The following is a 27,683-nucleotide window of genomic DNA, read 5'->3' as shown; positions in this document are numbered from 1 at the left end:
TCATCTTAACTTTTTAATCAAGGGAAAAGAGGAAGCACGGAAAACAGAGACTTTACACAAATTAAAAAAGAAAAAGAAGGAAAAAAAAAAAGCAAAGAACACTTTTCTTTCGGCCACCCATCCCCAAGTTTCAGCTTTTTGGGGAAGTTTTCCTCCGAGAGTTACAACAGCGCTTATAAAACAGCATAGAAATTGAGCATAATGGAAAAAAACCAACATAATCCTAGTCACACTTTGGCTCCTCCTCGGCTCCTTTCTGTGTCTCTCCCCATCCCAACAACCAAGTTCCCACACAAGGTCTCGGAGGCGACGCAAGCAGCTGAGACACAAACGGCATCTTTGGGCCTTGAAATAAAGAGGGGTGGGAAAGCTGCAGAGAATTCAGGAAGTCCAATGGTGATCCGATCAAAATCCTGTCTTGTTCTGTTTACTTGGGAATTGCAGAATAACGAGAGTCAGAAGGGACCGCAGAGGTCTTCTACTCCAAACCTCTGCTTGAGCAGGACACACTGTCCCATTCTGGACAAATGGAGGTCTAGTCTCTTCTTGGAAAACTCCATTGATAGAGCATCCACAAGTTCTGGGGCAAGCCATTCCACTTCTCAAACTTGGGTTTCCGAGCAGACAGGCCCAGGATCTGCCTGGGGGAAGCCAAAACAGAGTCCACGACAACCAGGGAATTCCTTTCTTGATCTAATAGTCACATCTTCACGACGATGAGCCTCCAAGGAAGCCTTCAAAAAACAGCAGCCTCTGCCCTGTTCACTTCCAGGTCCACCTCCTTTTGGGACCTTCTTAAACAATGAAACGCAGAGTTGGCCACAGACTGAATGAAGATGAAGGTGATTGGTCAACCACATTTGACCCAACGCTTAAGGACCTTCCGATCAAAGGCTGACTCAGGATTGTCAATAATTGATCAAAGGGTGATAGAGGACCTTCCAGGGCTGATCAAAGCCTGATTCGGGACCTTCAAGGGATGATCAGTGTTTGTTTGTTTTTCTGTCCAACCGAACAGAATCTTCGCCAGCCTGACTTCCCTAGAAACATAATCCACAAAGAAGGGAAGCTACATGGCACCTGGAGAGTTGAATTTCTGTATCTGAATGACGGTCAAGCGGAACTACAATGGCCCCAGCAAAGGGGGTGAGGTGGGGCGAAGTCCCGGTTGCGTCAGTGGGTCAGGAAGCGGGCGTCCCTTTCAGGAGGGCCAAGGGCCGCCCGGCGGTTTCAGCGGGGGGCACCGGAGGCAAGGTGCAGCTGTGCTGCAGCAGGCGCTGCTTGCAGGCGAAAGCCTTGGGGCACAGGCCGCACTTGTAGGGCTTCTCCCCTGTGTGGGTGCGGAGGTGTTTCTGCAGGTGGTGCTTCTGCATGAAGCTCTTCGGGCAGAGCGGGCACTGGTGGGGCCGCTCCCTTGTGTGGGTGCGCTGGTGCTTGGCCAGGTGGTGCCGCCGGACGAAGTGCTTCCCGCAGTCTGTGCAGTGGAAGGGGCGTTCTCCCGTGTGGGTCCGGAAGTGATTGGTCAGCTTGCTTTTGTCTGTAAAGCTCTTCTCGCATGCCGGGCATTGATGAGGCCGGGCGCCCGTGTGGCTCATCTGGTGACGTAGCAGGTGATCTGAGCGGCCGAAACGCCGGGGACAGTAGGGGCAGCCCAGTGGGTCCTTCGGCACAGGCTCGGCAGGCGCTTCCCGGTGGGTGTTCTGATGGAGCAGCAGGTGGACGTGGAGTCGGAAGCGTTGGTGGCACAGCGGACAAGCCCACAGCTTCTCTCCCGGCGGACCGGCAGATGGCTGCCCTGTCTCTTGAGGTGACATCAGAGGGCTCCCATTCACGAGTGGCAAGGAGAGATTTCGCCCCGAAGGGGTGAGACTTCTGTAACTTTGTGGGCGCTCTTGGCGGCCAATCTGACACTGCCGGCGGACATGAGCAGCTGCTTCTTCCGCCGGACTGCCCTCGTAGTCGGCTGTCTCCCCTGGAGAGTCCCTTGGCCACATACAGGAATCGAAGTCCTCTTCTTTCTTTATAATTCTTTCCACAAATGTCTCTCCCGCCATCATCCAGGTCTCATGGGCTGCAGAGTCGTCGTCTGGCTCCGTTTTGATTAAGATGTGGTTTGTTGCGAGGGCTGCAGGAAATAAGGACAGCATAAACCCAACATTCGTCATGGTTTAGTCCCACCACACATAGGAATGCACAGCACACACACCCAAACCAGTCTTTCTCAACCTTGGCAACTTCAAGACGGGTGGACTTCAACTCCCAGAATTCCCCAGCTGGAAGTCCACCCATCTTGAAATTGCCAGGGTTGAGAAAGACTGCCCCGAACCCTACCATCTTCTTTAAAAAAATGCTTTGTTTATTTAACAATTCACATCAATCGGCCTTTCTCAATCTCAACAACTTTCAAATGTGTGGCGTGCAGCTCCCGGAATTTCCTAGCATGCCTAGTCAGGGAATTCTGGGAGTTGAAATCCACACAACTTACAAGTTCCTGAGAAACAATGCTGGGGAACCATCAACAATCCTTTACTGAGATATGACGTCAAGGGACTCAACAAAACCCAAAACTCTGCAGTGAAAATGGAAAAGACCAAAGAGAAGAATTGGGGTGAATGAAAAAACAAACAAACAAAAAAAAAAACAGGCAGGCATTTAATTCCACATTAGAGGATTCTGAGCGAAGGATTTAGGGGGTGTTTTTTGGAAAATAGCGCTCTCGAATATACAAGACCCGGATACTACAAGGCTGAATGTAGATCACGCCCAGCAAACACAAGTGAAAAGGCCTTCCCAATTTTACAAGGAACTTAGGATCTTGTGCTTGACTTTTATGGATGGTGGCGCACGAGGACCGCTGGATGAATATCCTCAGACTAGGACAGCTCGTTTGAGGACCACAATAATAATTTATTACATTTACAGGCCGCCCAACTCCGAGCGGTTTACAAATTGTTACAAAAAACACTTGGAACGTTTGAAAACATGTAACAATACAAAAAAGGAAAAGGCAAAAGATGGTGAGGAAATAAATCCAGATCGAACAATCCTAGGTGATCTCTGGTTTGGTGGTTTTCTTGCAGACGTTTTATGACCCAAATAAGTAACATCAACAATGTCAGAAGACTTATGTTAGGCTTCTAACACTGATGCTGTTACCTAGTAGGGTCGTGAAACGTCTGCCACAAAACACCCAAACTCAGAGAGGATCGAGGACCCCATAGTCATCATTGCCCTCCTCCTCCTAACCAACACCCTCCTTCCTTCAAGCACTGATGTTGTTCCCTACGTAGGTCATGAAATGTCTGCAAGGAAACCCCCAAGCAAGTGGGGCACTCGGAGCTTATATTGTTTCCGAGTTTGTCTCCCATCCTCCAGAACCAACATTGAAGGACACCAGAAAGTTAAAGGAGCACCAATTTTGGTGGATACAACATAGGCATTTAAGGTCCCACTTTGGCCTTTTGAAAACGATGGACGCAAAGATTTTTCAGCAAATCAAAAGGTTCATTCAAAATACACAATTTGCAATTATTTCACTGGCTGGAGTCACGCTGCAACTCGCATGTGGCTCTGCTCGCTAGTTTGGGTTTTAACTACCACAGGGGGCTGCAACCTTAAACTCTCAAAAGAGCCATTTGGACCCGTTTCCCACAGAGAAGAAACACCGGGAGCCAATAATTTAACAACCGGTGTGACTGGGTGGGCGTGGCCAACTCAACCGTCACTCACTCCCACCCAGTCACCTCCTGCTTTGGAATATGGAGGCCAGGCCAGGCCAGGCCAGGCGAGAAGTGACGGGGAGGGGAGGGGCCAGCCAGTGGTAGGATCAGCCAACAGGGAGCTGCAGCAGAGGGGGAAAGAGCCGCATGTGGCTCCGGAGCCACAGGTTGCAGACCCCTGAACTAGCAGATCCCAGCAATTTGGGGAGCCAAGGAAAGAATGTATGGCTTGTTTAGCCAGTAATGCAACCAGGACTCTAGCTTCCTCTGAGAGGGACAAGCCAGAATAACTGGTTTGTACAACGCCCTAAACCTTTCAGACCAAACCATTTCCAAATTTGCCAGGCTGAAAACATCAGTAGGAAAAATAATGTTACTTTATGACTGTCACATTATGGCTTAATTTAAGCCATTTCCCCCCCTATCCCGCCCCCCCCCCCCAAAAGGACAGTTTTCCTTAAATTGTTTCAATTTGTTTTAAATACATCTATCAGGAGTTGGTTTTTTAAGTGTTTAGAGAATAAAGCGCTTCGTTTATTTTGGAAAAGGATCCTAGGGTAGTTATAAGATGCTCCTGTTCAAGTGGTACAGTGGCCTATAGGGTGGAGCTCTCGCCCTCACAATCAGGGGGCTGCAAGTTCAATCCTAAGTAGAGGCAGATATTTCTCTCTCTGGGCACAATGAGAATATATCTGCTGAACAAAACTCCGGCGACAGGAAGGGCATCCAGCCATTAACCACTTTACTAGCTCCATTCAGTTGCCCAGACTCCACCCTGCAAAGGATGGGGGGGGGCATTAAATTATGATGATGATGATGATGATGATAAGATGCTCCTGTTCATCTAGGTATGTTTACATAATCAAAAAAATTAACACACATGCCCCCCCCAACTCTGATTCACAGTCGGGGGGGGGGGGGAAACAAGAGCCATACACAAAGCCATTTCTTCACATCTCTAGTTTATTTCTCAGTTTCCACAGAACAACAAAGAAAAAAAAGAAATCCAGAAAATATACGTTTAAAAAAAATGTGTCCTGCTCAGACCCATTTGAGTTCACCCAACAGCGAACCGAGAGATCGCCTCTGTACAGTCCCCACGTCTCCAGGACTTTGACCTGGAGACCTTGTGGTTAGGGGAAAACACAATACCTACAGTATTGTACACTGCAAAGAAGACCGAAACGGCAATCCTGGAAGTCCTTGGCTACTACCCCTTTTTGTTAGCTTTTGCCATTCGGAAGCATTAGCTAGAAACCCCGTACAAAAATGTCCTTGCTACGATGGAGCGCCAACGTCTGGGAATCTGAACTCCAGGCTAGAGAGGGGGAGTCCGTCCAGGACATGCCTTTTTGAGGTAGCCTGGCGTCCTCGCAGGACTGGACTAAATGAAGATGGCGTCCAACAGGGCTTCCCGGACAGCTGTACCCATCAGCCTGTTCTGCTCACGCAGGTGGATTTTCTGGTGCTGGAGAAGATGTTGCTTCTGGGTGAAGCTTTTATCGCACTCGTCACAACGGTAGGGCCTCTCTCCGGTGTGGATGCGCTGGTGCCGGACCAGGTCTGAGGGATGGCTGAAGTTCTTGCCGCAATAGAGGCAGGCCAAGGAGCTGCCGCCACGCCCAGAGTGGAGCCGCTGGTGCGTGACAAGGCTTTTCTTTTGGGAGAAACTCTCCGGGCACCGGCTGCAGCGGTACGGTCGCTCACGCCCATGACTCTTGGGGTGCTGCCGATAGGATGATTTGACATTGAAAGTCTTCATGCACTTGGCGCCCCGTACGGTTTGTCTGCTCCCGGCCCCGAGGAAGGGGCTTCAAATTATGGCTTTGCTTAAAGGTCTCCTCACAGGCCACCGAGGTATACCCTCCGCCCCGGTGTGGATGTGCTGGTGCAGGGTGAACTGCTGCTTGTAGGTGAAGCTCTTTTCGCAGGCCGCCGGTGCTGCAGCATGGCTTTTCTGGTGGCACACGAGGCTCTTGTAAAGGCGGAAACGTTTCCCGCAGTCAGGGCAGACGAACATTTTGTCCTCCGGGCGGTCACATGAATCTGTCGGGGCGTCAGGACCGTCGAAGCTGCCTTCTCCGGCCAAAGCCTCTTCTTCCTGCCCGGGATTCTCGGTGTGTCTTCGTTGTTGTACAAAGTACCGGCTGCCGACGGAGGCTGCTTGCGGGTGAGCGTGGAGGAGCGTCTCGTCCGTGCACTTGAGCCCCAAGCTTTCACACAGCGCTCGCTGAGCTTGGAGCACCTCGGCTTTGAAGGCCAGCCCGTCATCTGGGGGGATTGAAAGAAAAGGTCATGGGGCATGCTTCTCCCAACGGACACGGCCTTATCCACCCAGCGGGCTGCCCTGGTCAACGGGCTAAGGAGGACCCTCTTTGTGCACGGCTGAAAGACCCTCCTGCGTTCCAACCTCGCTGCAGCACCGCCTGCCCACATGCTACACGAAGGAACCCAGCCAATTCCCTGCCCTGCAGCGAGCCTGGTTTGCTTTCCTTCTGCACAAAGGAAATGCAGCCAGTTCTGGCTCTGCACGATGGGAGGGAACCGAAGTAGCCCTTTCAAGAATGGGAGCCAATTCTGGGGGGCGCGGGTGCACCCTGCTGTGTTGAATTCTGAACGATTGCTCACGCCAAAATAACCCAGCAGGGAGTCAATTTCAGCCAACCATTCCCAAAGCTCCCTTTAGTGTTGAGAGTTTTGCTTTTCAAAAACTGTTGGATAGACAGGTAGTCCTCAACTTGCGATCGTAATAGATCCTGCATGATGGACGTTAAGTGAAGCACCCACGTGATCGCCTCATAGATGACCCTGCTTGCCATGAAACAACCATGTGATTTGCTAAGCCGAGCACGTGGTAGGTGCCTTGGGAGCTCTAGCACAGGCCTGCTCCAGGCCTACCAAGGACTTCTACAGCTGGAGGAACCCCATGCTACATTTCCCACCCCTCTGGGTCCTTGCAGGGGAATCCCACCTTAGGGTACTCTACACCCTACTCCTCACCATGAGTCAGCCGTTGTCCACTTAACTTTCGATGATCTCCGGAGCTACGATTCGCGAAGCAAAGCGAACCACTCTGTTCCTGGGCCGCAAGGCGCGTTTTCAGAAGCAGCCGCATTTTCGGATCACTCCCAATCCACTTCCCTGTGGAGGCCGCTTCCTGGATCACACCACACGGCCCAGCCGTGGAGCAGCCTGTCCTCCATCCCTGACCTGAGCAACGGAGCTCCAGAGATTGTCAAAAGATAAACTGGGGAAGAGGAGGGTGTAGAACTACATTGGGTGGGAAGCAGTTCCTACCAGTTCCATCATGGGAGCGCGCTTCGCTTTGTGCACAGACTTGAAAACCGCAGGACTTGAACACCAGGCTCTGTATCAACGCTAGTGAGGTGAGCTGTTTTTTAGCTCAGCTGAGGCGCGGCAACCTGCTCGGCCACGTGAATCAGCTGAGCTAACAAACTTTATTGCCACTTTAAATGTACCTGAACTGGCATACATTAAAATGAAATTTCGTTGCACACAGCTCTCAAAGGGTCACCACCTCCAGCATACACAACCTAAACATGACAAAATAAATAAATACATAATGCATATCCCCGCATATATTATATGACAGATATAAAGGCCACAACTGGACTTTCTTGCTTTCTTTCCTTTAAAACTTTTGCTTCTCATCCCAGAAGCTTCTTCATTTCGCTGAACTTCACTTCCTTCTTTGGTTCAACCCTCAAGAATCTTCTGGGATGAGAAGCGAAAGGCTTTCAAGGGATTAAAACAAAAACAAAAAAACCTCCAGAAAGTCAAGTTGCCTTTTGGAAAAATGACATTTCTGGAATAACCCTGACGTGGAGGACTGAGGCTCTCCACTAAACACCGCTAGGGTTATAAGTCGAGGTACTTGTAATTCATAAAGGATTCACTTTATGGGCACATCGTTGGCATCACTGTCTGTCACCTCACCCTGGATCATCGTACCCCACCCGGTCTGGGAACGTGACTGTGTTCCCAGAGAAGAGGGCAAGCAAGTAAGCCTGTTTTAGAAAGTCTCAAATAGGGGAAGATGAAAGGGAGAGAAGCAACGTGGCCGTCCTCTGCCCCCCATCCCAAGGCACCTGGGGGGAAACGTCCGAAAGGGGATTAGCTTTCTCCTTACATGAAGTTCTTTGCTCTCTCAGCAACTCCTTGACCTGCTCCTCCCAGCCCAGGTCCAGGTGGGCTCTAAACCAGCCTTGCCCAGTCTCCGAAATCTCCACCTTGGAGCCTCTTCGGCCATCCTTGCCTCTGGCCCCTGCCACCCTCCGGGGCCATCAACTCCCGCTTGCTCTGCCCTGAGGACACGCCCAAATGTCCCTGCTCCCAAGATGAACCTGCGTTCGGGGTCTCCATCCCAGGGATCGGTTGCCCCCACCCCAAATCGAATGGGGAGGGTGGCTTAGCGCAGTGGTCCTCAACCTTTATGGTTTCAGGAGAAACCTCCTGTGTCTGCTCACAGGAGTCAAGCTACATGCGCCTGCATCGGCCGGCCACTCGCGCAAGTCGAGCTGCGTGCATGCCAACCAGCCACTCATGTGGCCCAGTTCCAAACAAACCACAGCCTGGTAGTGCGCCACAGCCTGAGGATTGGGAACCCCTGGCTTAGCAGGCTGGGACAAAGCCATCTGAATGCATTTATGGTTTCATTTTGGCTGTAATTATCGTGAGAGTCACTCGACTCTCTATTTATTTAATAAATAATGTCAAACTAGCTCGATACCCATGCTTTGCTACAAAACTATGTGGTCAGGCTTAGTTTTTTGGGAGGAAAATAAGGGGGGGGGATTCTGCCTCTGCCTACCAGCATCCATTAGTATTCATCTGGCTTAGCGTCCTGTCAGTGTGTGTGAGTGTTGAGGGCTGTTTGGAAACTGAAACAGTATTGGCTGTGTGAGCAAGGAGACAGCAAGGAGCCTGGGCGTGGCTTAGCTCAACTATTCTGGACTAAAGCTGCTTGGTGCTGTGAAACTAAAACTGAAACTCCTCTCCTCTGCTTGTGTTTTGCATTTGGAAGAGATTTCTTTTCCAGTGGGGAGGGGAAGTAGAACTCCTTAGCATCAGAGCGTGTTAATTGCTGTAGAAGAAATACTAATGAAATATTATATGCTCCGATGGTCATTTCGAAAAATCATTTTTTAGTGAGCCCCTAGAAGCCAAGAGGAACATATGTACCAAATTACAAGTTTGTAGGCTTGACAGTTCTGGGGATTTTGTGATGATGCATGGGTGCTCTTTCACTTATATTTAAAGATTTAATAGATTAGGATACAGCTGCGTGACTCATCCTGGGCCCAACAGATCAGGGTTTATATTTTACAAGGAAGCTTCACAAGATGTCAGAGGAGAGAAAACGACAGGCAAAGGAACACTTGTGGGGTCTGAGTGGGGAAACCCCATACTCACGTTGGCTCAACCAGTGGAAAATATTCAGGGACCACTGGACCCAAATCTAGGCTCTCTTCTCCACAGGTAGCCATAGCAGCCGAAGACAAGGGACTCCCCCTCAACCACAGCATCTGAGCAGCAAAACCACATCAAAAATAGCTCAGCCCAAGGCAAGGGGCCGCGGGGTAGCAAGGAGTGGCAGAAATTCACCCTTAAGTCAGAAAGCGAATGTGGCCAACTCCTGACGACGGATGTGAACTCCAAGAGGCTTCAGTTTCTTCCATGAAATTTAAAGGATTGAATGAAGACAATGGGGGAGGGGGGGATCCGGAGCGGGAGGGAGAATCTTCAGCTAGAGTAGAGGAAGACTACCGAAGCCTCTCTCTGCCTCTCCCCACGTGAATGCGGTCAGTCTGGCAAGATTCTTGTCAAAAGGCAAGCAGCAATCAACAAGCAGCTTGGACTGTCTCATGGCATCGTTCCGGGTTTTTTTTGCACCCAACTTAAACCCGGATAACAAGATTGCCTTTTACTAGCTTGTTCTTGGGAACGCAGACCCACTCCTTCCTCCGTCCTCACCTGGTCTCGGGGGGGGGGAGGAAGGTAAATACACTCTGGGCATAATGTGAAAGTAAGTCCACCCTCTTTGCTTTGGACTGCCCATCAACACTAAAGCTTCCAAGGTAACTGAATCATCACCATCTGTTGTGCCTCTTGAGGGTTAGGGGCATCGTTCCCCAACCTTGACGGCCCAGTGGGGAATAGTTCCTTGTGAGTTAAAGGTGTGGGCACGCAGTTACATTTGAGCCAGTGGTCAGCACTCGCAACTGCTGCTCAAGCAAAGGGAGCCTCCGGCGCTTGCACTTGGGCAAGGGGGAGCTTGGCAGGCGAGATCAAGCGGTGGCTGCCGCTCGCTTGAAAGAGCTTCGTACGCGTGCATGCGCTTGCCTGCCGCCTGTGCGGCCCAGTTCTAAACAGACCGTATCCCAGCAGTGGGCCGTGACCCGAGGGTTGGGAGACCCCTTGGTTAGGGAGATGGCCACACCTCTGGACACGAGTTCTAAACATCGCGATGGGCATCCCAGGAGCGACCGCCGGGAAAAGAGCACCCAGAAAGTTTTAGCCTGTGCAGGGACGCCTCGACTTATGAGTCCAATTGGGACCAGAATTTCAGCTGCTAAGCAAAATGGTTTTAAGACCTTTTGGGCCGTAGTTGTCAAACAAATCACTGCAGTTGTTAAGCAGGCCATGCGGTTATTAAGCAAATCTGACTTCCCCCATTTCCTGTTCAGAAGCCAGCTGGCAAGGTCGCAAATAGGCAATTCTGAGACAAACCCCTCCCCCCACCCCACGGGATGCTACAACCGTCGCAAATACATGCTTGAATATTGATCACACGACCGAGAGGATGCTGTGATGGTTGTAAATGAAAGGACTTTCGTAAGTCACTTTTTTTTTTTGAGCGGTCACTAAATGGATGGTTGTTAAGTCAAGGACTCCCTATATCCAGAGGAAACTAGCGCAACCCGAGCTTGCTCCCACGAATTCACATGAAAGAGGAAAAAGCCGGCAACGGACCACAGAGACAGACAGACACACCAAGGACGGGGACGCAACCAGGCCAAAGGATTCTCGCCTCCCGAGTCTTTGGTCTAGATAGAAGATGGTCAGGAGATGGGGGGGTCAGGATGGGGGGGGGGAGAGCTCCTTGAGGGGTGGGAAATGGCCTACAAAGCAGCAGAAAGAACGACTGCCCTCTGCCTTAAGCCCCAGAGACCACTCTCCACAGCAGACGGACAGACGGGCGGATGGACAACCTGGAAGGAAGAAGTTCAACGGTGACAACCTAAGAGGAAAATCTGCCGGCTGGAAAGAGGAAAACTGCAGCTAGCCTCAAAGCATCAATAATCAGACCCCCAGGCCACCCCCAGATTGGGGGTGTGTGAGGAGATGCAGCCCCGCCCTATGCCCAGCAGCTGAGTGGAATACAGGTAGTCCTCGACGTACGACCACAATGGAGCCTAAGGGCAGGGTGGGGTTTACATCCCATTTTATGACTGTTCTTGCCACCATTGTTCAGTGAATCCCTGCAGGAGTCCAGGTGGCAATGAAGGTTCCCCTCACACATACGTGCTAGTCGTTTCCAGCTCTAGGGGGCGCTGCTCATCGCCGTTACAAAGCCGAAGAGCCAGCGCTGTCCGAAGACGTCTCCGTGGTCATGTGGCCGGCAGGACTAAACGCTGAAGGCGCACGGACGCTGTTCCCTTCCCACCAAAGGGGTCCCTATTTTTCTGCTTGCATTTTGACATGCTTTCAAACTGCTCGTTGGTAGAAGCTGGGACAAGGTAATGGGAGCTCACTCCATTACGCGGCTAGGGATTCAAACCGCATCCCTTTTAGCACCAAAAAGCACTTAGCAATAGCACTTAGACTGATATATCGCTTCACGGTGCTTTTACAGCCCTCTCTAAGTGGTTTACAGAGCCAGCCTCTTGTCCCCAACAATCTGAGTCCTCATTTTACCCACCTCAGAAGGAGGGAAGGCTGAGTCAACCTTGAGCCTAGTGAGATCCGAACTGCCAAACTCCTGGCAGACGGTGATCAGCAGAAGTAGCCTGGAGTACTGTGTTCAAACCCCTGTGGCACTGTAGGCAGGAACATGATTCTTAAGTGACTCTGGCATCTGGCTGGTCAGAAGATCGCAAAAGAGGGACCACATGATCCCCAGCCAGGACGCTACAACCCGTCATAAATAGGAACCCTTGGCCAAGCATCTGAATTGCAATCCCATCGCCCCAGGGAGGCTGCGACCGTCGTTGAATGTGGAAAAACTAGTTGCAAGTCACGTGTTTCAAGGCTGTCAAAACTTCGGTCACAAAAACGAATGGTCGTAAGTCGAGGACTGCCTGCATTCAGGAGCGTGCCCGCCCGCCTAAAGGGAGGTTTTTTTCAGAGTTCGAATGACAGCCAACGGGTCTCAGTTTTAGCCTGGGAACCCTCTAGTGGTTCGAGCCCGGCGACGGGGTGGGGGTGAAATATAGGGGCACAAAATGAAAGGCAGGCAGGATTTGAGCTGTCCTCGGTGTTCTTGCATCCCTGGACATGAAAAACAATCGTGGTTCCGTCCAGCGAGAAACTCACCCATGGTTGGCGGGACGTGAAGCTCGCCTTTGTCCGAGATGTCTGGGGCCTCCATGGTCCTCTCCAGATCTCGCTTCCCTTGAGACCTGAAGGACGTCTGGGCAACTTCGTCATCTGTTCGACCAAAGAGAAGGCGACACTCGTCATTTGGTTTGGGATCATCCACCTCATCCTGCCGAGCACCCGCATCCTTGCGCGCATCCCAAGAATAAAGCAAGGCTCTTCGCGGCAGCCTCCCTTAGCAGGAATCGGATTTTCTAACTACCAAACAACCACAACTGAACGACCGCAAGTGAACTCATTTTCCCTTGCTAAGCGAGACAGTTTTTCAGGTAGTTCGCCCCCCCCGCCGCTTTTACGACCTTCCATGCCACACTTGTTAAGTGAATCACTGTAGTCATTGCGGTCAGCTGCTCGCTTAAGGAGGGTCTCCCTCCCTGTGCGCACCCTCCCGGCCCTGCCACAGCTGGCCAGGGGGTTATGAACGGAGAAGGAGGGGGAGTAGATGGAGTGTCGCCCAAAGAAGAAATAAAAGGAATAGCCAAGAGCCCCAAGAGAGCTGGCTTGGCCCAGCCGCGAGAGAGAGACACACGGAGAGAGAAACAGAGAGAGAGGGGAGAGAGAGAGGGAAAGATATAAACACACACAGAGTGATATACAGAAAGAGGGGAGGGGGGAAGATGGGGAGAGGGGGAGAGAGAGTCATACAGAGAGAAGGGGAGACAGGTAAAGACGGGGGAGAGAGGGGCAGAGAGATACGAGACACAGAGATACAAAGAGATACAGAAAGAGGGGAAGATAGAGAGGTGGGAAGAGAGGGGAGAGAGAAAGGGAGAAAAAGGGAGAGAGAGACAGCAAGGGAAAGAAAGGGGGAAGATAGGAAGAGGAGTAGAGAGAAGGGGAGAGAGAGAGAAGAGCGGAAGGGGGAGATATAGAGAGGGGAAGAGAGGGAGAGGGGAGGGAGAGATACAGAAAGAGGAGAGAGAGATAGAGAGGGAGGAAGATAGGAAGAGGAGTAGAGAGAAGGGGAGAGAGAGAGAGAAGAGCGGAAGGGGGAGATACAGAGAGGGGAAGAGAGGAAGAGGGGAGGGAGAGATACAGAAAGAGGAGAGAGAGATAGAGAGGGAGGGAGGAAGATAGGCAGAGGGGAAGAGAGAAGGGGAGAGAGAGCGAGAGAGAGAGAAGGATTTTGTGACTGAGTAGGCATGGCTAGGGAGGGGTCATGTGATTGGGTGGGAGTGAGTGACATCAAGTTGGCCACGCCGACCCAGGTTTTGTGGCTTCTGGTGGTTCCCCCGGTCCAAATGGCTCTTTTAGTGTTTAAGGTTTCCGACTCCCTGTGGAAGAGCACCTCATTTCATTGCACCCGCTAGCGAGTGTAATGACAAATAAAATAAATTCTTATGTCTTATGTCATTAGTCCCACAGCTGTTAAGCAAATTGGGCTTCCCGGGAGACCCTGGCAGCTGTGGTAGATGAATTTTGATCACGTGACCATGGGGGAGGCTCCAGTGGTCGGAAGCCTGAAAACGGTCGCAAGTCCCCTTGTAACTTTGAACGGCCGTTAAACCAACGGCTGTGACTCTGCCTTTCTTCAACCGCCTTTCTTCAACTACTTCAATATATTTGGTATTCCATGTTTTTCTGACATTGTGAAAATTGGGATGCCGCTGTAACTTCGAACAGACATTAAAGTGAATGGTTGTAAGAGGAATACTACCTCTTACATACTACCGTAAGTCCTCAACTTACGACTACAACTGAACTCAAAAAATTATGTTGCTAAGTGAAACAGTGGTTGAGTGAGTTTTGCCCCCTTTTACGACTTTTCTGGCCACTGGCTGTTAAAGCGAATAACGGCATTTGTTAAGTTAGTCACACAGTCGTTAAGTGAATCTGGCTTCCCCATTGTCAGAATGTCGCAAATGGGGACATACTGTGACTGCCATCAATATGAACCAGTTGCCAAGCGTCTGAATTTTGATGCCTGGACCACGGAGGTGTGCTGCAATGTTCGTTAAGAGTGAAAAACAAGCATAAGCCACTTTTTTTTACTGCTGCTGTAACTTCAAACGGTCTCTAAACCAACTGTTGTAAGTCGAGGACGAGCTGCATTGTAATATATTTTGTGTTCAATGTTTTTCTAAAACGGAAAGCATGTTTTCTTTCGTTTCCAGCTCTAGGGGGCGCTGCTCATCTCTGTTTCAAAGCCGAAGAGGAGCCAGCGCTGTCCGAAGACATCTCCGTGGTCATGTGGCCGGCAGGACTAAATGCCGAAGGTGCAGGGAACGCTGTTCCCTTCCCACCAAAGGGGTCCCTATTTTTCTACTTGCATTTTGTATGTGCTTTCGAACTGCTAGGTTGGCAGAAGCTGCTGGGACAAGGAACTGGAGCTCACTCTGTTACGTGGCACTGGGGATTCGAACAGCCAAACTGCCGACCTTTCCGATCGACAAGCTCAGCGTCTTAGCCTCTGAGCCACTGCGTCCCTTTCTTATAAAAGGGACTTTTTATTATTTTATTATCCCTTCTTTCTTATACCATTTCCTTCACTCCCACACATCCAGAATTTTCCCATGTATCGCAAAATCTTGATCAGCGAGGGAAACCCGAAAGGAAGATTTTATTCGGCATTCGGCGAGATTCTTGTTGGCACAAAGCCCCTTTTTGGGCCTGCAGACCCCCCCCCCCCGCAAAATACCTCAACTTTCCCAACGCGGTTAGCTGCCACTTACCGACGCTGGATGCCTGTGGGACCCTCCGTCCTTCTCCCTGTTCCCCTTCTTGGCTGTGACCCCTTCTTCTGCTGGGGAGGAGAGGCAGGGTCGAAAAACCAGGATTTCTGTGTTGGATGACGTAACAGAGAGGTTGTGACGGTGAGCCGGGACAAGGCACGAAGGGCACCCAGCCAGCTGAGAGGTCAAACTTCCCTTTCATGCTTAAACTCCCCGGCCCCCAACGCTCCCATGTTGTGCAAATCCCGTGGTGGGTTTCGACCGGTTTGCACGAGCGAGCAGTTCTAGTGAACGTTTAGCCCTGCCCACCCCCTTATTCTTTGTTGTGTTTTATTTCCTGGTTGTTTAGCACACCTGATTCACGCGGCAGAGCCTCGGCTGTTTTACTCACTGGGGCTGCAGTAGAAGGTAAGTATTAAGAGTTAAAAATTGGCTTTTTTTTAAGCCCTGAGCACGCGCGCTCACCAAATGTTGTTATACCACACCACTGTGCAAATCCCAGAGCAAAGCTCTCTCTCTCACACACACACACACCAGCCTCTGGCTACACGCAGTCCAGCGAACACTGCTAGTACAAAACAAGAAGTGCAGCAAGGCAAAGGAAAAAAGAAATGAAACCACAAAGCAAGGAAGCAAGCAAGCAGTTCTCCAAATGCTAGATGTCACCAATGGCGCACACACAACTCTACAAATTCCATGTTTGTTCCTGACAAATGCCCCGCCCTGCAGCACCTCCTTAAATCTCAGCCCCCAGGTGTGTCTTGTGAAGAGGGGGGAGGGGGGCACTCTCCTCCGGAGTCGTTGGGTTGGCCTCCACTCAGGGGTGGGATTCTCGCCGTTGGAACCCATTCAGGCGAACCCCTCCCTTCGATCAGCTGGCCGCCAACCGGTTTGCTCCGGTAGCAGGTAAGTGTCCTTAGAAAGCTATTCCTGTGCGTGCGGGCATAAAGCCTGCGATCACTGAACCAGTTCTTACACTAGCAGCCTCCCATCCCTGCCTACGCTGTTCCTGTCTCCTCTCCACTCTCCATGCTCAGGAATCACGAGGGGGCGATCCTTGTCCAATGCTTGAACTCCGCTGCGCCTCATTTTCACTGCTTGCTCTCTCTTGGTCGTCCTGCCCCTGTGCCTCCCTGCTGGCAAGCCATCCCAAGCCAGAGGGGCTCGGGGCTGCCTCGTCCTGCTCTTCCCTGCATTCCTTCAAAGCCAACAAGGCCGTTTGATCGTAAAACTCACTGCAGGTATTCTTTTATGGGTAGTCCTCAACTTAGGGCCACAATTCAGGCCAAAACCTCTGTGGCTAAGCACATGAAGTGAGCTTGGCCCCATTTTACGAACGTTCTTGCCACGGTTGTTAAATGACTCAAAAGCACTGATTAAGTTAGTCGTGCAGTTGTTGAGAGAATCTGGCTTCCCCATTCTTGGTCGCAAAAGGGGATTGCGTGACACCCGGGACAGTGCAACCATCATAAAATTGAGTCAGTTGCCAATTTTGATCTCTTGATGGCGGGGATGCGATGACGGTTGGGTGAAAAATTGTCGTGCGTCCCTTTTTCCAGTGCCGTTGTAACTTTGAACAGTCACTAAATGAAGGGTTATAAGTTAAGAACTGCCTGTAGATGCCCGTTTGGGGCAAAAGCCTTGTAAATTTTGGTCCCAGGACTGCAGGTCAGGTGCTGAGTGCCAAAAATGCAATCGTGCATACAATTCTATGTATGACTGACCATCAAAACCGGGTTGTTCGCATACTTTGCCAAGTCTGCCATCATTCTGCAGTTGCTATGCAACCGGTCGTGACGCTGAGGACTACCCAGACTTAACAATCCTGCCTCCTGTTTTGCACCGTTTGCTGGGTTGAGCCGAGAGGCTGGCCAAGGAATTCTGGGAGTTGAAGTCCACTAAGCTGCAAGGTTTGGAGACCCCTGATTCTAGCCCCTTCCATCTTACCTGGGCTGGGTTCCGAAGGTATCACTCTGTCTGTTGTTGCTGCCTCCTCTTCCTCAGCGCAGGGACGTTCTCCTTGTTCGATCCGGGACAGAAGATCTGGTTTAGCGATGGCATAGTCTGTTGGAAAAAAACCACATCCTTCGCAAGATAAGCTTGATCGGAATGAAAAATCTAAGTTGAGTTTCCTGTTTCCCGTAACAATAAAAAACAGTTGAGCAGTAAAGCACATGGTGACAGTGCACTTCATTTTCTCTGGTCACAAAAGGGAATCATGTGGCCATTGGTCCAAATTTGGATCACGCAATCACGGAGACCCTGCAATGATTGTTAAGTGTGAAACAGGTTCCTAAGTCCCTTTTTTTTTCAGGGATGTTGTAACTTTGAACGGTCACTCAATGAACTGTGGTTAATTTGAGGACTAGCTGTAAAATAAAAACCGAACCCTACAAGAAAATCCAATAGGAACTGAGAAGGTGGTTCAGGCACAAGAAGGAGGAATCAGCCCATCCCTTGCTTCCTATCGTCTTACAAATCCCTCCTCTGAGATGCCGAAAATTACAATTTCCAAATTGTATTCAATTTCCAAATTGTATTCAATTGCAAAAACGCCGAGATGTTAAAATAATTTCTGATGGGCAATCCCACCCTCTCGTTTGTCAAACTTCACATTAAGCTCCATTTCCTCCCCAACAGGTCCTCCTGATTATGACTTTCTCAACAAGTTTGGGAGTTGAAGAGCTGTAACAACCCAGGATAGAGCTTCAAAATGAAACTAAAAGCAGAACTGGACACATCAGATTGGAAATCACGGCAATGTTCTCCAGATGTTCTCCTGAGGGACTTCTAGGGACCAGTCTGGAAGGAGGCCGTCATCTGGACCAGGGGGCTCTTCAACCTTAGCTACTTGCGGACCTCAACTCCTAGAATTCCATGAGCCGAAGTCCGCAAGTCTTAAACTTGCCAAAGTTGGAGATTTCTGATTTAGACAATACCTCAATCAAGGAAGCCAAGATTCATGTTTACAACCCACGAGGAGCAAAAGCTGATTTTGTTTTTTACCCAAGGACACCAGCGACTCGTAGTTACTCTTCATCACGTTCTTGTAGAGTTCCTTCTGCCATTCCTCCAGGTTGCCCCACTCCTGCTCTGAGAAGTAGACAGCGTTGTCCTCAAAAGTCATGGGCACCTGAAAGCACATTGGTTAATGGGGTTTGGATCTTCTAGAACGAGCTATTGGTGCTCAGATGGATGACCCCGGACTCCAAAAATTGGCATTGTGCGGAGGGACAGGTTGCCCATCTCCTCCACCTCAACTAAAAGGAAGTACACCTAACAGGGGTCTTCAGCCTTAAAGAGCCATTTGGACCTGTTTCCCACGGGAAACACCAGGAGCCACAAAACCTGGGTGGGGCATGGCCGACTCAATGTCAATCTCACCCAGTCACATGACCCCATCTGCCACGCCTACCCAGGTTTTGTGGCTCCCGGTGTTTTCTGTGGGAAATGTGTGTGTGTCAGGATTCTGGCACTTAATCTCATTTAAATCATGAGTCTCGAGCAAAACTTCCAAAGGATTTATTGGGAGTTAACACGTCTGGCACTGCCTGGATGCAGCCAACTCTGAGACACATAATTCATTGTCCCCCTTGACCCTGGTTTTCCCCTCACCCCCTGGGTGTATCATAATTAATATCCTCCAATGGGACACATCCATAGCCAAGAGTCATCAATCAGGCTCTCCAGTTTGCATTTTGCACGGCAGAAACTTCAGTCGCCTAGTTACTATCTTTGAAAACATTTATGGAATGCACTTTCGATCTGCAAGCTGCCGCACTGCTTCCCCCTTTCTGCTGGCAACTCTAAAAAGTCCAGAGAAGTATTTTATCAGTTGACAGCATGTGTGTGTCTCTCCCTCCCTCCCTCCCTCCCTCCCTCCTTCTCATTTCTGTTTTTTTGTGTTTTACCTTCTCAGGCCAGGCGAGGAGTGACTGGGAGGGGAGGGTGAGGGGCGGGACCAGCCAGTGGTGGGATCACCTAACAGGGAGCCAGAGTAGAGGGCCCAAAGAGCCGCATACAGCTCTAGAGCCACAGGTTGCTGATACCTAGACTTAGGAGAACGTCTCATCAGATGGAGGAATCTCAATCCCTTGAAGGCAAAAGTTCCTCAGATACTCAGGTGCCACTAAGTCTACTTAAGCAGTGACCTTCACAAGCTCCTGGAATATTTCAGATGGAGCAGACCTCAACTCAAGATCAATGATGGGATGAGACTGAACGCCAAACCGGCCAACATCTCAAACACACAACTTGTCAGATTGAATACAACTTGTCAGGATTGGACAAAAGCCACCGTAAGCAGAGGGGCTGCCGTTTTGCTCCCCTCTGTGCCCTTTCGAATGACCCTTAAAAGCTCCACAACTGGAAACGCCAGTTAGAACATGGCTGCTGGGACATGTCACGTGTAAAAAGCTTAACACGTGTTTGGAGTTTGGGAGTCACACAATGGGCAAGTTTGGCCTATTAAAACGGATACTCTCGGTTGACACCTTGGCATTTTGGGTTTAAGCCAGCCAGCTGTGGCTTATTCCAGCAATCATCTTCTTTAACGACCCCATAATTCCTTGGGGGGGAATCTGGGCAACTGAATGGAGCTCACAGAGTGTTTACTGGCCGGATGCCCTTCCTGTCACCAGTGCAGAGTTTTGTTCAGCAAATATTATTCTCATTGTACCCAGAGAGAGAAATATCTGCCTCTACCTAGGATCAAACTCCTGATTGTGAGGTGAGAGCTCCACCTCTAGGCCACCTTATTCCAACAATCTAGGCTTAAAAGAAGCCTAGCTTAGCATGACCTATATATACAGCAGCCCAGGCCGATGTGGAGGAGGGGGGCTGGGCTTGCTTTGTCACAGAAATCTGAAAACGGAAAGAGGCCATTTTGTTTTGGGGTCCAAATGGACGCCCACGATTAAGGCTTTGTTAAATTCTGCTGGAGGCAGTTGGGTATCTTTAAAAAAACTGGCTTCCAAGTCAGATTTAAATAACCTCTGGCAAGGCAAGTACTAAATATCAAATGGGAGTAACCCTCACACTCACTTCACTGATGATGTCAACTAGTTGGGTCATGAGACATCGGCAAGAAAACCACCAAGCTCAGGGAGCACCAAGGACCTCCCCCTCCCAATCTCAATTCCTTTAAAAAGGTAAAGGTTCACCTCGCACATCCGTGCTAGTCATTTCCAGCTCTAGGGGGCGGTGCTCATCTCCGTTACAAGGCCGAAGAAGAGCCCATGCTGTCCAAAGACGTCTCTGTGGTCATGTGGCCGGCAGGACTAAATGCCGAAGGCGCACGGAGGAACGCCGTTATCCTCCCACCAAAGAGGCCCCTATTTTCCTACTTGCATTTTTTTATGCGCTTTTGAACTCTTAGGTTGGTAGAAGCTGGGACAAGGAATGGAAGCTTACTGTTGCATGGTGCTGGGGATTCGAACCACCAAAATGCCGAACTTTCTGATCGACAAGCTCAGAGTCTTAGCCACTGGCCGGCCACGTCCCTTTTCAACTCCTCTAACCCCCTCCAAATTAAGAAGTTCTCCCATCATTGCAAACTCTCCCCTGCCAGGAAAACCGAGCAATTCCCCTCCCAATCCTCCCACCTTTGGCGTCTCCCCCTTGGATCCCGGGGGAAGCCTGAGGATCCAGAAGTTCTGGTTCTTCAAGAGGTTCTCCATGTTCTCCAGCCTCCTCTGGAGCAGCCCATATTCCTGGATGAGGGTGCCCAGGGCTGATAGCTTGCACTCCATCTGGTTGCCGAAGTCCACCACGGCGTTCTCGCAGTCCACGTATTTCTTCTCGTTGGTCATCACGCGGCGCTCCAGGTTGAGCAGCCGGCTGGCGTGCGCATCGACTTTCCTCTCGACCGCTTGGATGGCGGCCACGACGGTCCAGAGCGAAAGCTCGGCCATGTTTTGCTTGACTTCCCGGTCAAAAGTCTGCTCAGGGAGAAGAGGGGCCTGGGGCGGGACTCCATTGCGCGATCCGGGGGGATTCTTTCCTCAGGAAAGAGAGAAAAGGCCGTTGAAGGGGTATCAAAAGGAGAGAACATCGGTCACTGTGGCTGGGCTTGGTGGGTTTTTTTCCCCCATAGACGTTTCATGACCCAACTAGGGAATGTCACCAGGTCTAAGAGGGAGTGGAGTTGGTTCATTTTTTTAAAAAAATGAAAAAATAAGAACAAACTCCACTGCTTCGTAACACTGATGACGTTTCTTAGTTGGGTCATGAAACGTCTGCAAGAAAACAACCAAGCTCAAGGAGCACCAAAGACCCCCACAATCCTCCTTTACCTCTATGCAAACCCCACTTCCCTTGTAGTCCTCTCCACCCTCCTCCTCCTTCTCTCCCCTCCTCCTCCTCTCCACAAACCCCCTCCCTTGTAGTCCTCACCACTCACCTCCTCCTACAAAAAACACTCCCTTGTAATCCTCTCTCCCCTCCTCCTTCTCCTCTACCCTCCCCCTCTTCACAAACCCCTCCCTTGTAGTCCTCTACCCTCCTCCTATCCACCCTCCTCCTCCTCCTCCAAACCCTCCTCCCTTGTAGTTCTCTACCCTCCTCCTATCCACCCTCCTCCTCCTCCTCCAAACCCTCCTCCCTTGTAGTCCTATCCACCCTCCTCCTCCAAACCCTCCTCCCTTGTAGTCCTCTACCCTCCTCCTATCCATCCTCCTCCTCCTCCTCCAAACCCTCCTCCCTTGTATACCCTCCTCCTATCCACCCTCCTCCTCCTCCTCCAAACCCTCCTCCCTTGTAGTCCTATCCACCCTCCTCCTCCTCCTCCAAACCCTCCTCCCTTGTAGTCCTATCCACCCTCCTCCTCCTCCTCCAAACCCTCCTCCCTTGTAGTCCTCTACCCTCCTCCTATCCACCCTTCTCCTCCTCCTCCTCCTCCAAACCCTCCTCCCTTGTAGTCCTCTACCCTCCTCCTATCCACCCTTCTCCTCCTCCTCCTCCTCCAAACCCTCCTCCTTGTAGTCCTCTCTACCCTCCTCCTATCCACCCTCCTCCTCCTCCTCCAAACCCTCCTCCCTTGTAGTCCTATCCACCCTCCTCCTCCAAACCCTCCTCCCTTGTAGTCCTCTACCCTCTTCCTATCCACCCTCCTCCTCCTCCTCCAAACCCTCCTCCCTTGTAGTCCTCACCACCACCTCTTCTCCACAACCCCCCTCCCTTGTAATTCTCGGTACCTTCCTTCTCCTCTCCACAAACCTTCCCTCCCTTCTAGCACTGATGATGCTCCCTAGTTGGGTCATGAAACACCTGCAAGAAAACCACCAAGCTCAGAGTGGACCAAGGACTCTACAGTCCGTCTTCTTCTTCCTCCTCCTCCTCCTCCATTCCGCAAATGCCACTCTCTTTGACCACTGATGATGTCACCTAGCTGGATCATGAAAGGTCTGAAAGAAAATCAGCAAGCCCAGAGAAGAGCAAGGACCCCAAATTAAGTAGAATTGTTTTGACTTGCTTCGGGTTGGACCTCCAAGATCCCTTCCAACTGTTATTCTCTTATTCTGTAAGGGTCTCCTGCTTGAGGAGGGGGTTAGACTAGAAGACCTCCAAGATTCCTTTCAATTCTCCTATTCTGAATGGCGTCGGTCTCCTTGAGCTGGGGGTTAGGCTACAAGACCTCCAAGATCCCTCCGAACTCTATTAATGATTTTGTAAAGGTCTCTTGCTGAGCAAGGGGCTGGACTAGGAGACCTCTGAGGTCCCTTCCAACTCTGTTATTCTCTGACTCTGTAAGGGTCTCCTGCTTGAGGAGGGGGTTGGACTAGAAGGCCTCCCAGATCCCTTCCAGCTCTATTCTGATCGATTCATTCTTCCCAGAGATGTGTATTTTTAATATATACTACCATATAAAAACCAAGTGGAAAAAACAACCAGCACCTGATACTATAATATCCCTAAGGCCTTATTTGCAAACAGGAAGGTACAAAATAATATTGCATAACTGTAAGCAAATTATAAGGTTTATTAGAGTGCCAAGGGGAAAAATTTAAATGTATGCAGATTTTCTTTGCTCTTTTTAAAGTCCTTTAGGGATTTTTTAAAATCACATTTCGGTTATTTTCACCAATAACATCCAGATTACATAGGATAGATAGAAGATAGACAGAGATTGAAAGATAGATATGTAGATGGATGGATGGATGGATGGATGGATGGGAGACAGTGGTATATATATAGAGAGAGATAGATACAGAGAGAGAGAGGGGGGGGGAGGGCAGCATAGGGAGGGGCCAGCTGATGGTCGGAACAACCGGTTCGCTACAACCTGTCCGAGCCGAAAGCAGCCATCCATTGGCAACACCATTTTGGACAAATGGTAGAAAGTTTCCAGGGATAAAAGTGCCACAATTTCATGGGAATTAACCCGAATTTCTTAATTTCCTAATTTCCCCCGGAACAGAAACACAAAGATAAAATTTTTCATTGTGATGTACAACATCGCAAACACACACACACACACACACATAATTTGAACTCCGTGCCACAAAACATAAACCTACAAAAGCACGAAATGAGATATGGTTTGTTTAGCAACCATTCCAAGCTACCACGGCCCTGAAAAAAGGTGACATATCGCCCCATTTCACAGTTACGACCTTTGCAGCACTCCAAAGTTGGATGTGGGGCAACTGCTTCGCATTTATGACGGTCACAGCTTCCCGGGGTCCCATGATCCCCTTTTGTGACCAGATTCATTTCACAACCAGATGACGAAACCATTGACGGCAGCGAGTTGCTGACTGAGGGCAACACGAGTCGTCCAATGGGACCAAGCTCACTTAATGACGGAAATTGGGGGCATCCCTTGTGGTTTTCATATCAAGAGCCTCGGGGGAGACACTTCCTAAAAGTCCATTTTTTATTATTCCTACGTTGGTAGTCCTCGACTTACAACCGTTTGTTTCATGACTGTTTGAAGTTAGAACGGTAGTGAAAAGAAAGGGGACTTTAAGAACCGGTTTTTCACACTGACGACTGTTGCAGCATTGTCACAGCCACGTGGTCAAAATTCACACGTGCGGCAACCGATTCTTATTTATGACTGTGGCACTGTCTTGGTAGAGGAGTTTTTTGCTAACTTAACAACCACAGTGGTTCACTGAACGACGGGTGTGAAAATGGGGGCGAAGCTTGTTTCCCATCTTGTTTCGTGAGAGTTGGGCTACGTCGTGGTTGTAAGTCGAGGACTCTCGGTTCCCACTTTTAAGTGAAGTTTACAGACCGTTGGGTAAGAAAGACTGAAGTTTAGAAGGAAAAACACCTGTTTTGTGTTGGTTTTTTGGTTATTTTACCTCAAATAATTTATGGCGACAAAAAAAAATAATCTCCAAATTGTGTTAACCATTGTCACTGTCCCATGCCACAACTATGTTCTGTTACACAACCGGTTTGCCACAAAGGAAGAGATGAGACATCCATCGTCTCTCGGTTTGAGGGCACCTATTGGACTGGCTTGACCCAGGTCCTCGAAGAGTGACGTTGACGTGGTCGCTGTAAGGATGAGGAAGCAAGGGGGTGAGCACGTGTCTAATATTCCTCCTATTTGCCTGACAACCCTGCAAGGTGGGCTGGGTTGAGAGGGAGGAACCGGCTCAAAGTCGCCCAGCTGGCTTTCAGGCCTAAGGCGGGACTAGAACTCACTATCACCTGGTGATTGGTGTAAAACCACCCAGCTGGCTTTCATGGTTAGGGCGGGACCTAGAACTCCCAGTCTCCTGCTGATTAGCCCAAAGTTACCCAGATGACTTTCAGGCCTAAGGCGGGACTAGAACTCCAAGTCTCCTGATGATTGGCCCAAAGTCACCCAGTTGGCTTTCATTCTGAGGTGGAACAAGCTCCCAGTCTCCTAGTGATTGGCCCAAAGTCACCCAAATGAATTTCATGCCTGAGGCGGGACTAGAATGCACTGTCGCCTGGTGGCTTTCATGCCTAAGGAGGGACTAGAACTCCCTGTCTCCCAGTGATTGGCCCAAAGTCACCCAAATGAATTTCATGCCTGAGGCGGGACTAGAACTCCCTGTCTCCTGCTGATTGGCTCAAAATCACCCAGCTGGCTTTCATGCCTAAGGCGGGACTAGAACTCCCAGTCTCCTGCTGATTGGCCCAAAGTTACCCAGATGACTTTCAGGCCTAAGGTGGGACTAGAACTCCCAGTCTCCCAGTGATTGGCCCAAAGTCACCCAAATGAATTTCATGCCTGAGGCGGGACTAGAACTCCCTGTCTCCTGCTGATTGGCTCAAAATCACCCAGATGGCTTTCAGGCCTAAGGTGGGACTAGAACTCCCAGTCTCCTGCTGATTGGCCCAAAGTTACCCAGATGACTTTCAGGCCTAAGGTGGGACTAGAACTCCCAGTCTCCCAGTGATTGGCCCAAAGTCACCCAAATGAATTTCATGCCTGAGGCGGGACTAGAACTCCCTGTCTCCTGCTGATTGGCTCAAAATCACCCAACTGGCTTTCATGCCTAAGGCGGGACTAGAACTCCCAGTCTCCTGCTGATTGGCCCAAAGTTACCCAGATGACTTTCAGGCCTAAGGTGGGACTAGAACTCCCAGTCTCCTGCTGATTGGCCCAAAGTTACCCAGATGACTTTCAGGCCTAAGGCGGGACTAGAACTCCAAGTCTCCTGATGATTGGCCCAAAGTCACCCAGTTGGCTTTCATTCTGAGGTGGAACAAGCTCCCAGTCTCCTAGTGATTGGCCCAAAGTCACCCAAATGAATTTCATGCCTGAGGCGGGACTAGAATGCACTGTCGCCTGGTGGCTTTCATGCCTAAGGAGGGACTAGAACTCCCTGTCTCCCAGTGATTGGCCCAAAGTCACCCAAATGAATTTCATGCCTGAGGCGGGACTAGAACTCCCTGTCTCCTGCTGATTGGCTCAAAATCACCCAACTGGCTTTCATGCCTAAGGTGGGACTAGAACTCCCAGTCTCCTGCTGATTGGCCCAAAGTTACCCAGATGACTTTCAGGCCTAAGGTGGGACTAGAACTCCCAGTCTCCTAGTGATTGGCCCAAAGTCACCCAAATGAATTTCATGCCTGAGGCGGGACTAGAACTCCCTGTCTCCTGCTGATTGGCTCAAAATCACCCAGTTGGCTTTCATGCCTAAGGCGGGACTAGAATGCACTGTCGCCTGGTGGCTTTCATGCCTAAGGCGGGACTAGAACTCCCTGTCTCCCTGTGATTGGCCCAAAGTCACCCAGCCAGCTTTTATACTTAACAGGAGACTAGAACTCCCTGTCTCCTAATGACTTGGTCAAAATCACCCAGCTGGCTTTTCTACCTAAGGCACCACTAGAACTCACAGCCACCTCTTCCCTAGGAGAAGAGCAGCCAGAATAGGGAACAGCCTCAGAACCTCCCTTCAGCCCAGAACTCCAACTCCCATCATCCCCAACCAGGGCAGGCCAAGCCTTGCTAAGCCCTTAAGATTACCCACCCCCCCAGTTTTGGGGAGCCAGCAGCCCTCCCCCCCCCAAGTCTAGGGGAAGGTCCCCCTGGGACAGAACTACAATTCCCATCTTCCCCCATGGGGGCAGGGCAGGCCTTGCTAGGCCTTTAGGACCACCACTACCAACTACAATTGAGAGGGAGGTTCCCTCTGGGTCAGAACTACAATATCCACCATCCCCCAACAGGCCAAACCAGGCCTTGTTATCTCCACTTTTAGGGGAGCCGGAAAGCCCCCCCTACCTGCGTCGAGGGGCTAGAACTAGCCTACCCATCATCCCCCATTGGACCAGACCAGGCCTACCTAGGCCTTTGGGACCCAACTTGAGAGTCCCAGAACTACAACTCCCATCATCCCCCAACCAAGGCAAACCAAGCCTCGCTAGGTCTTCAGGACACCTCCCACCCAGAACACCAACTCCCATCATCCCCAACCAGGGCAAACCAGGCCTCACTAGGCCTTTAGGAGTCCCCCACTCGAGGGGCACAGAACTCCATCTCCCATCATCCCCAACCAAGGCAAACCAGGCCTCGCTAGGCCTTCGGGACTCCCCAACCCCATTTCGGGGGAGCCAGAACCCCCCAGACCGAAGGGGCGGGTCTCCCCGGGGGTCAAAGGTCAGCCGAGGGGGCCCCTACCTGCCCGTAAGGACGACCCCCTCCCCACTCAAGCCCGGCCTTTGTTCCCCAGTGAGGAGAAGGGAGGGGGAGCGCAGCCCCTCCCTTCTCCCAAACAGGCTCCACCCCCTCAGTATCGACTCCGGGAGAGGCCGCTCTCGAGGGGCGGAGGGGGAGCGGCGGCGGCGGCGGCGGCGGCGGGAGGTGGGGGGTGGAATGAGTCCCGCTTACCCACCGGAGGCGTCGGGAGAGCGGCGAGGGGCGGGCAAGCGCGCATGCGTGGAGCCGCGGCCTTGCCAGGGAGGGCGGGGCGGGGCGGGGAGGAGGCAGTCAACGCGATCGGAGAGAGAGAGAGAGAGGGAGGGAGAGGGGAGGGAGAGGGGGAGAGAGGGAGGGAGCGAGAGCGCATGCGCGACGAAAGTTTTTTTCCCTCCCCTCTCCTTTGGAGCGCGGCCGGCCGAGGAAGCAGCGCCCCCTGCGGCGGGAAAAGATCGCGCCTGCGCGGGGGAAATCGGAAGTCGGAACTCGGCAATCACGTCGGAGTTCCGGAAACAAAACAAAACCGCAGGGAAAATTAAACACTTC

General features: G+C 50.9%; 1 protein-coding gene across 1 annotated transcript; it reads right to left on the bottom strand.

Moving 5' to 3' along the window:
- On the bottom strand, positions 1-27,461 carry LOC113423557 (uncharacterized). The gene is given in 11 exon segments (XM_087947285.1): positions 1-2,125; positions 4,876-4,886; positions 5,105-5,990; positions 6,720-6,952; positions 7,677-7,747; positions 12,276-12,389; positions 15,011-15,117; positions 16,958-17,074; positions 18,017-18,143; positions 20,614-21,006; positions 27,334-27,461. Coding segments are annotated over 11 exon segments (3,045 nt in total). The 5' UTR covers positions 27,376-27,461; the 3' UTR covers positions 1-1,181.
- Between the last annotated feature and the right edge of the window lie 222 nt (positions 27,462-27,683).

The sequence above is a fragment of the Notechis scutatus genome, chromosome Z (genome assembly GCF_049901735.1).
Source record: "Notechis scutatus isolate UNSWTSFEM ecotype Mainland chromosome Z, rNotScu1.2, whole genome shotgun sequence".
Classification (NCBI taxonomy): Eukaryota; Metazoa; Chordata; class Lepidosauria; order Squamata; family Elapidae; genus Notechis; species Notechis scutatus.
The sequence above is the reverse complement of the archived record's forward strand: the minus strand, read 5'-3'. Positions and strand labels throughout refer to the sequence as shown.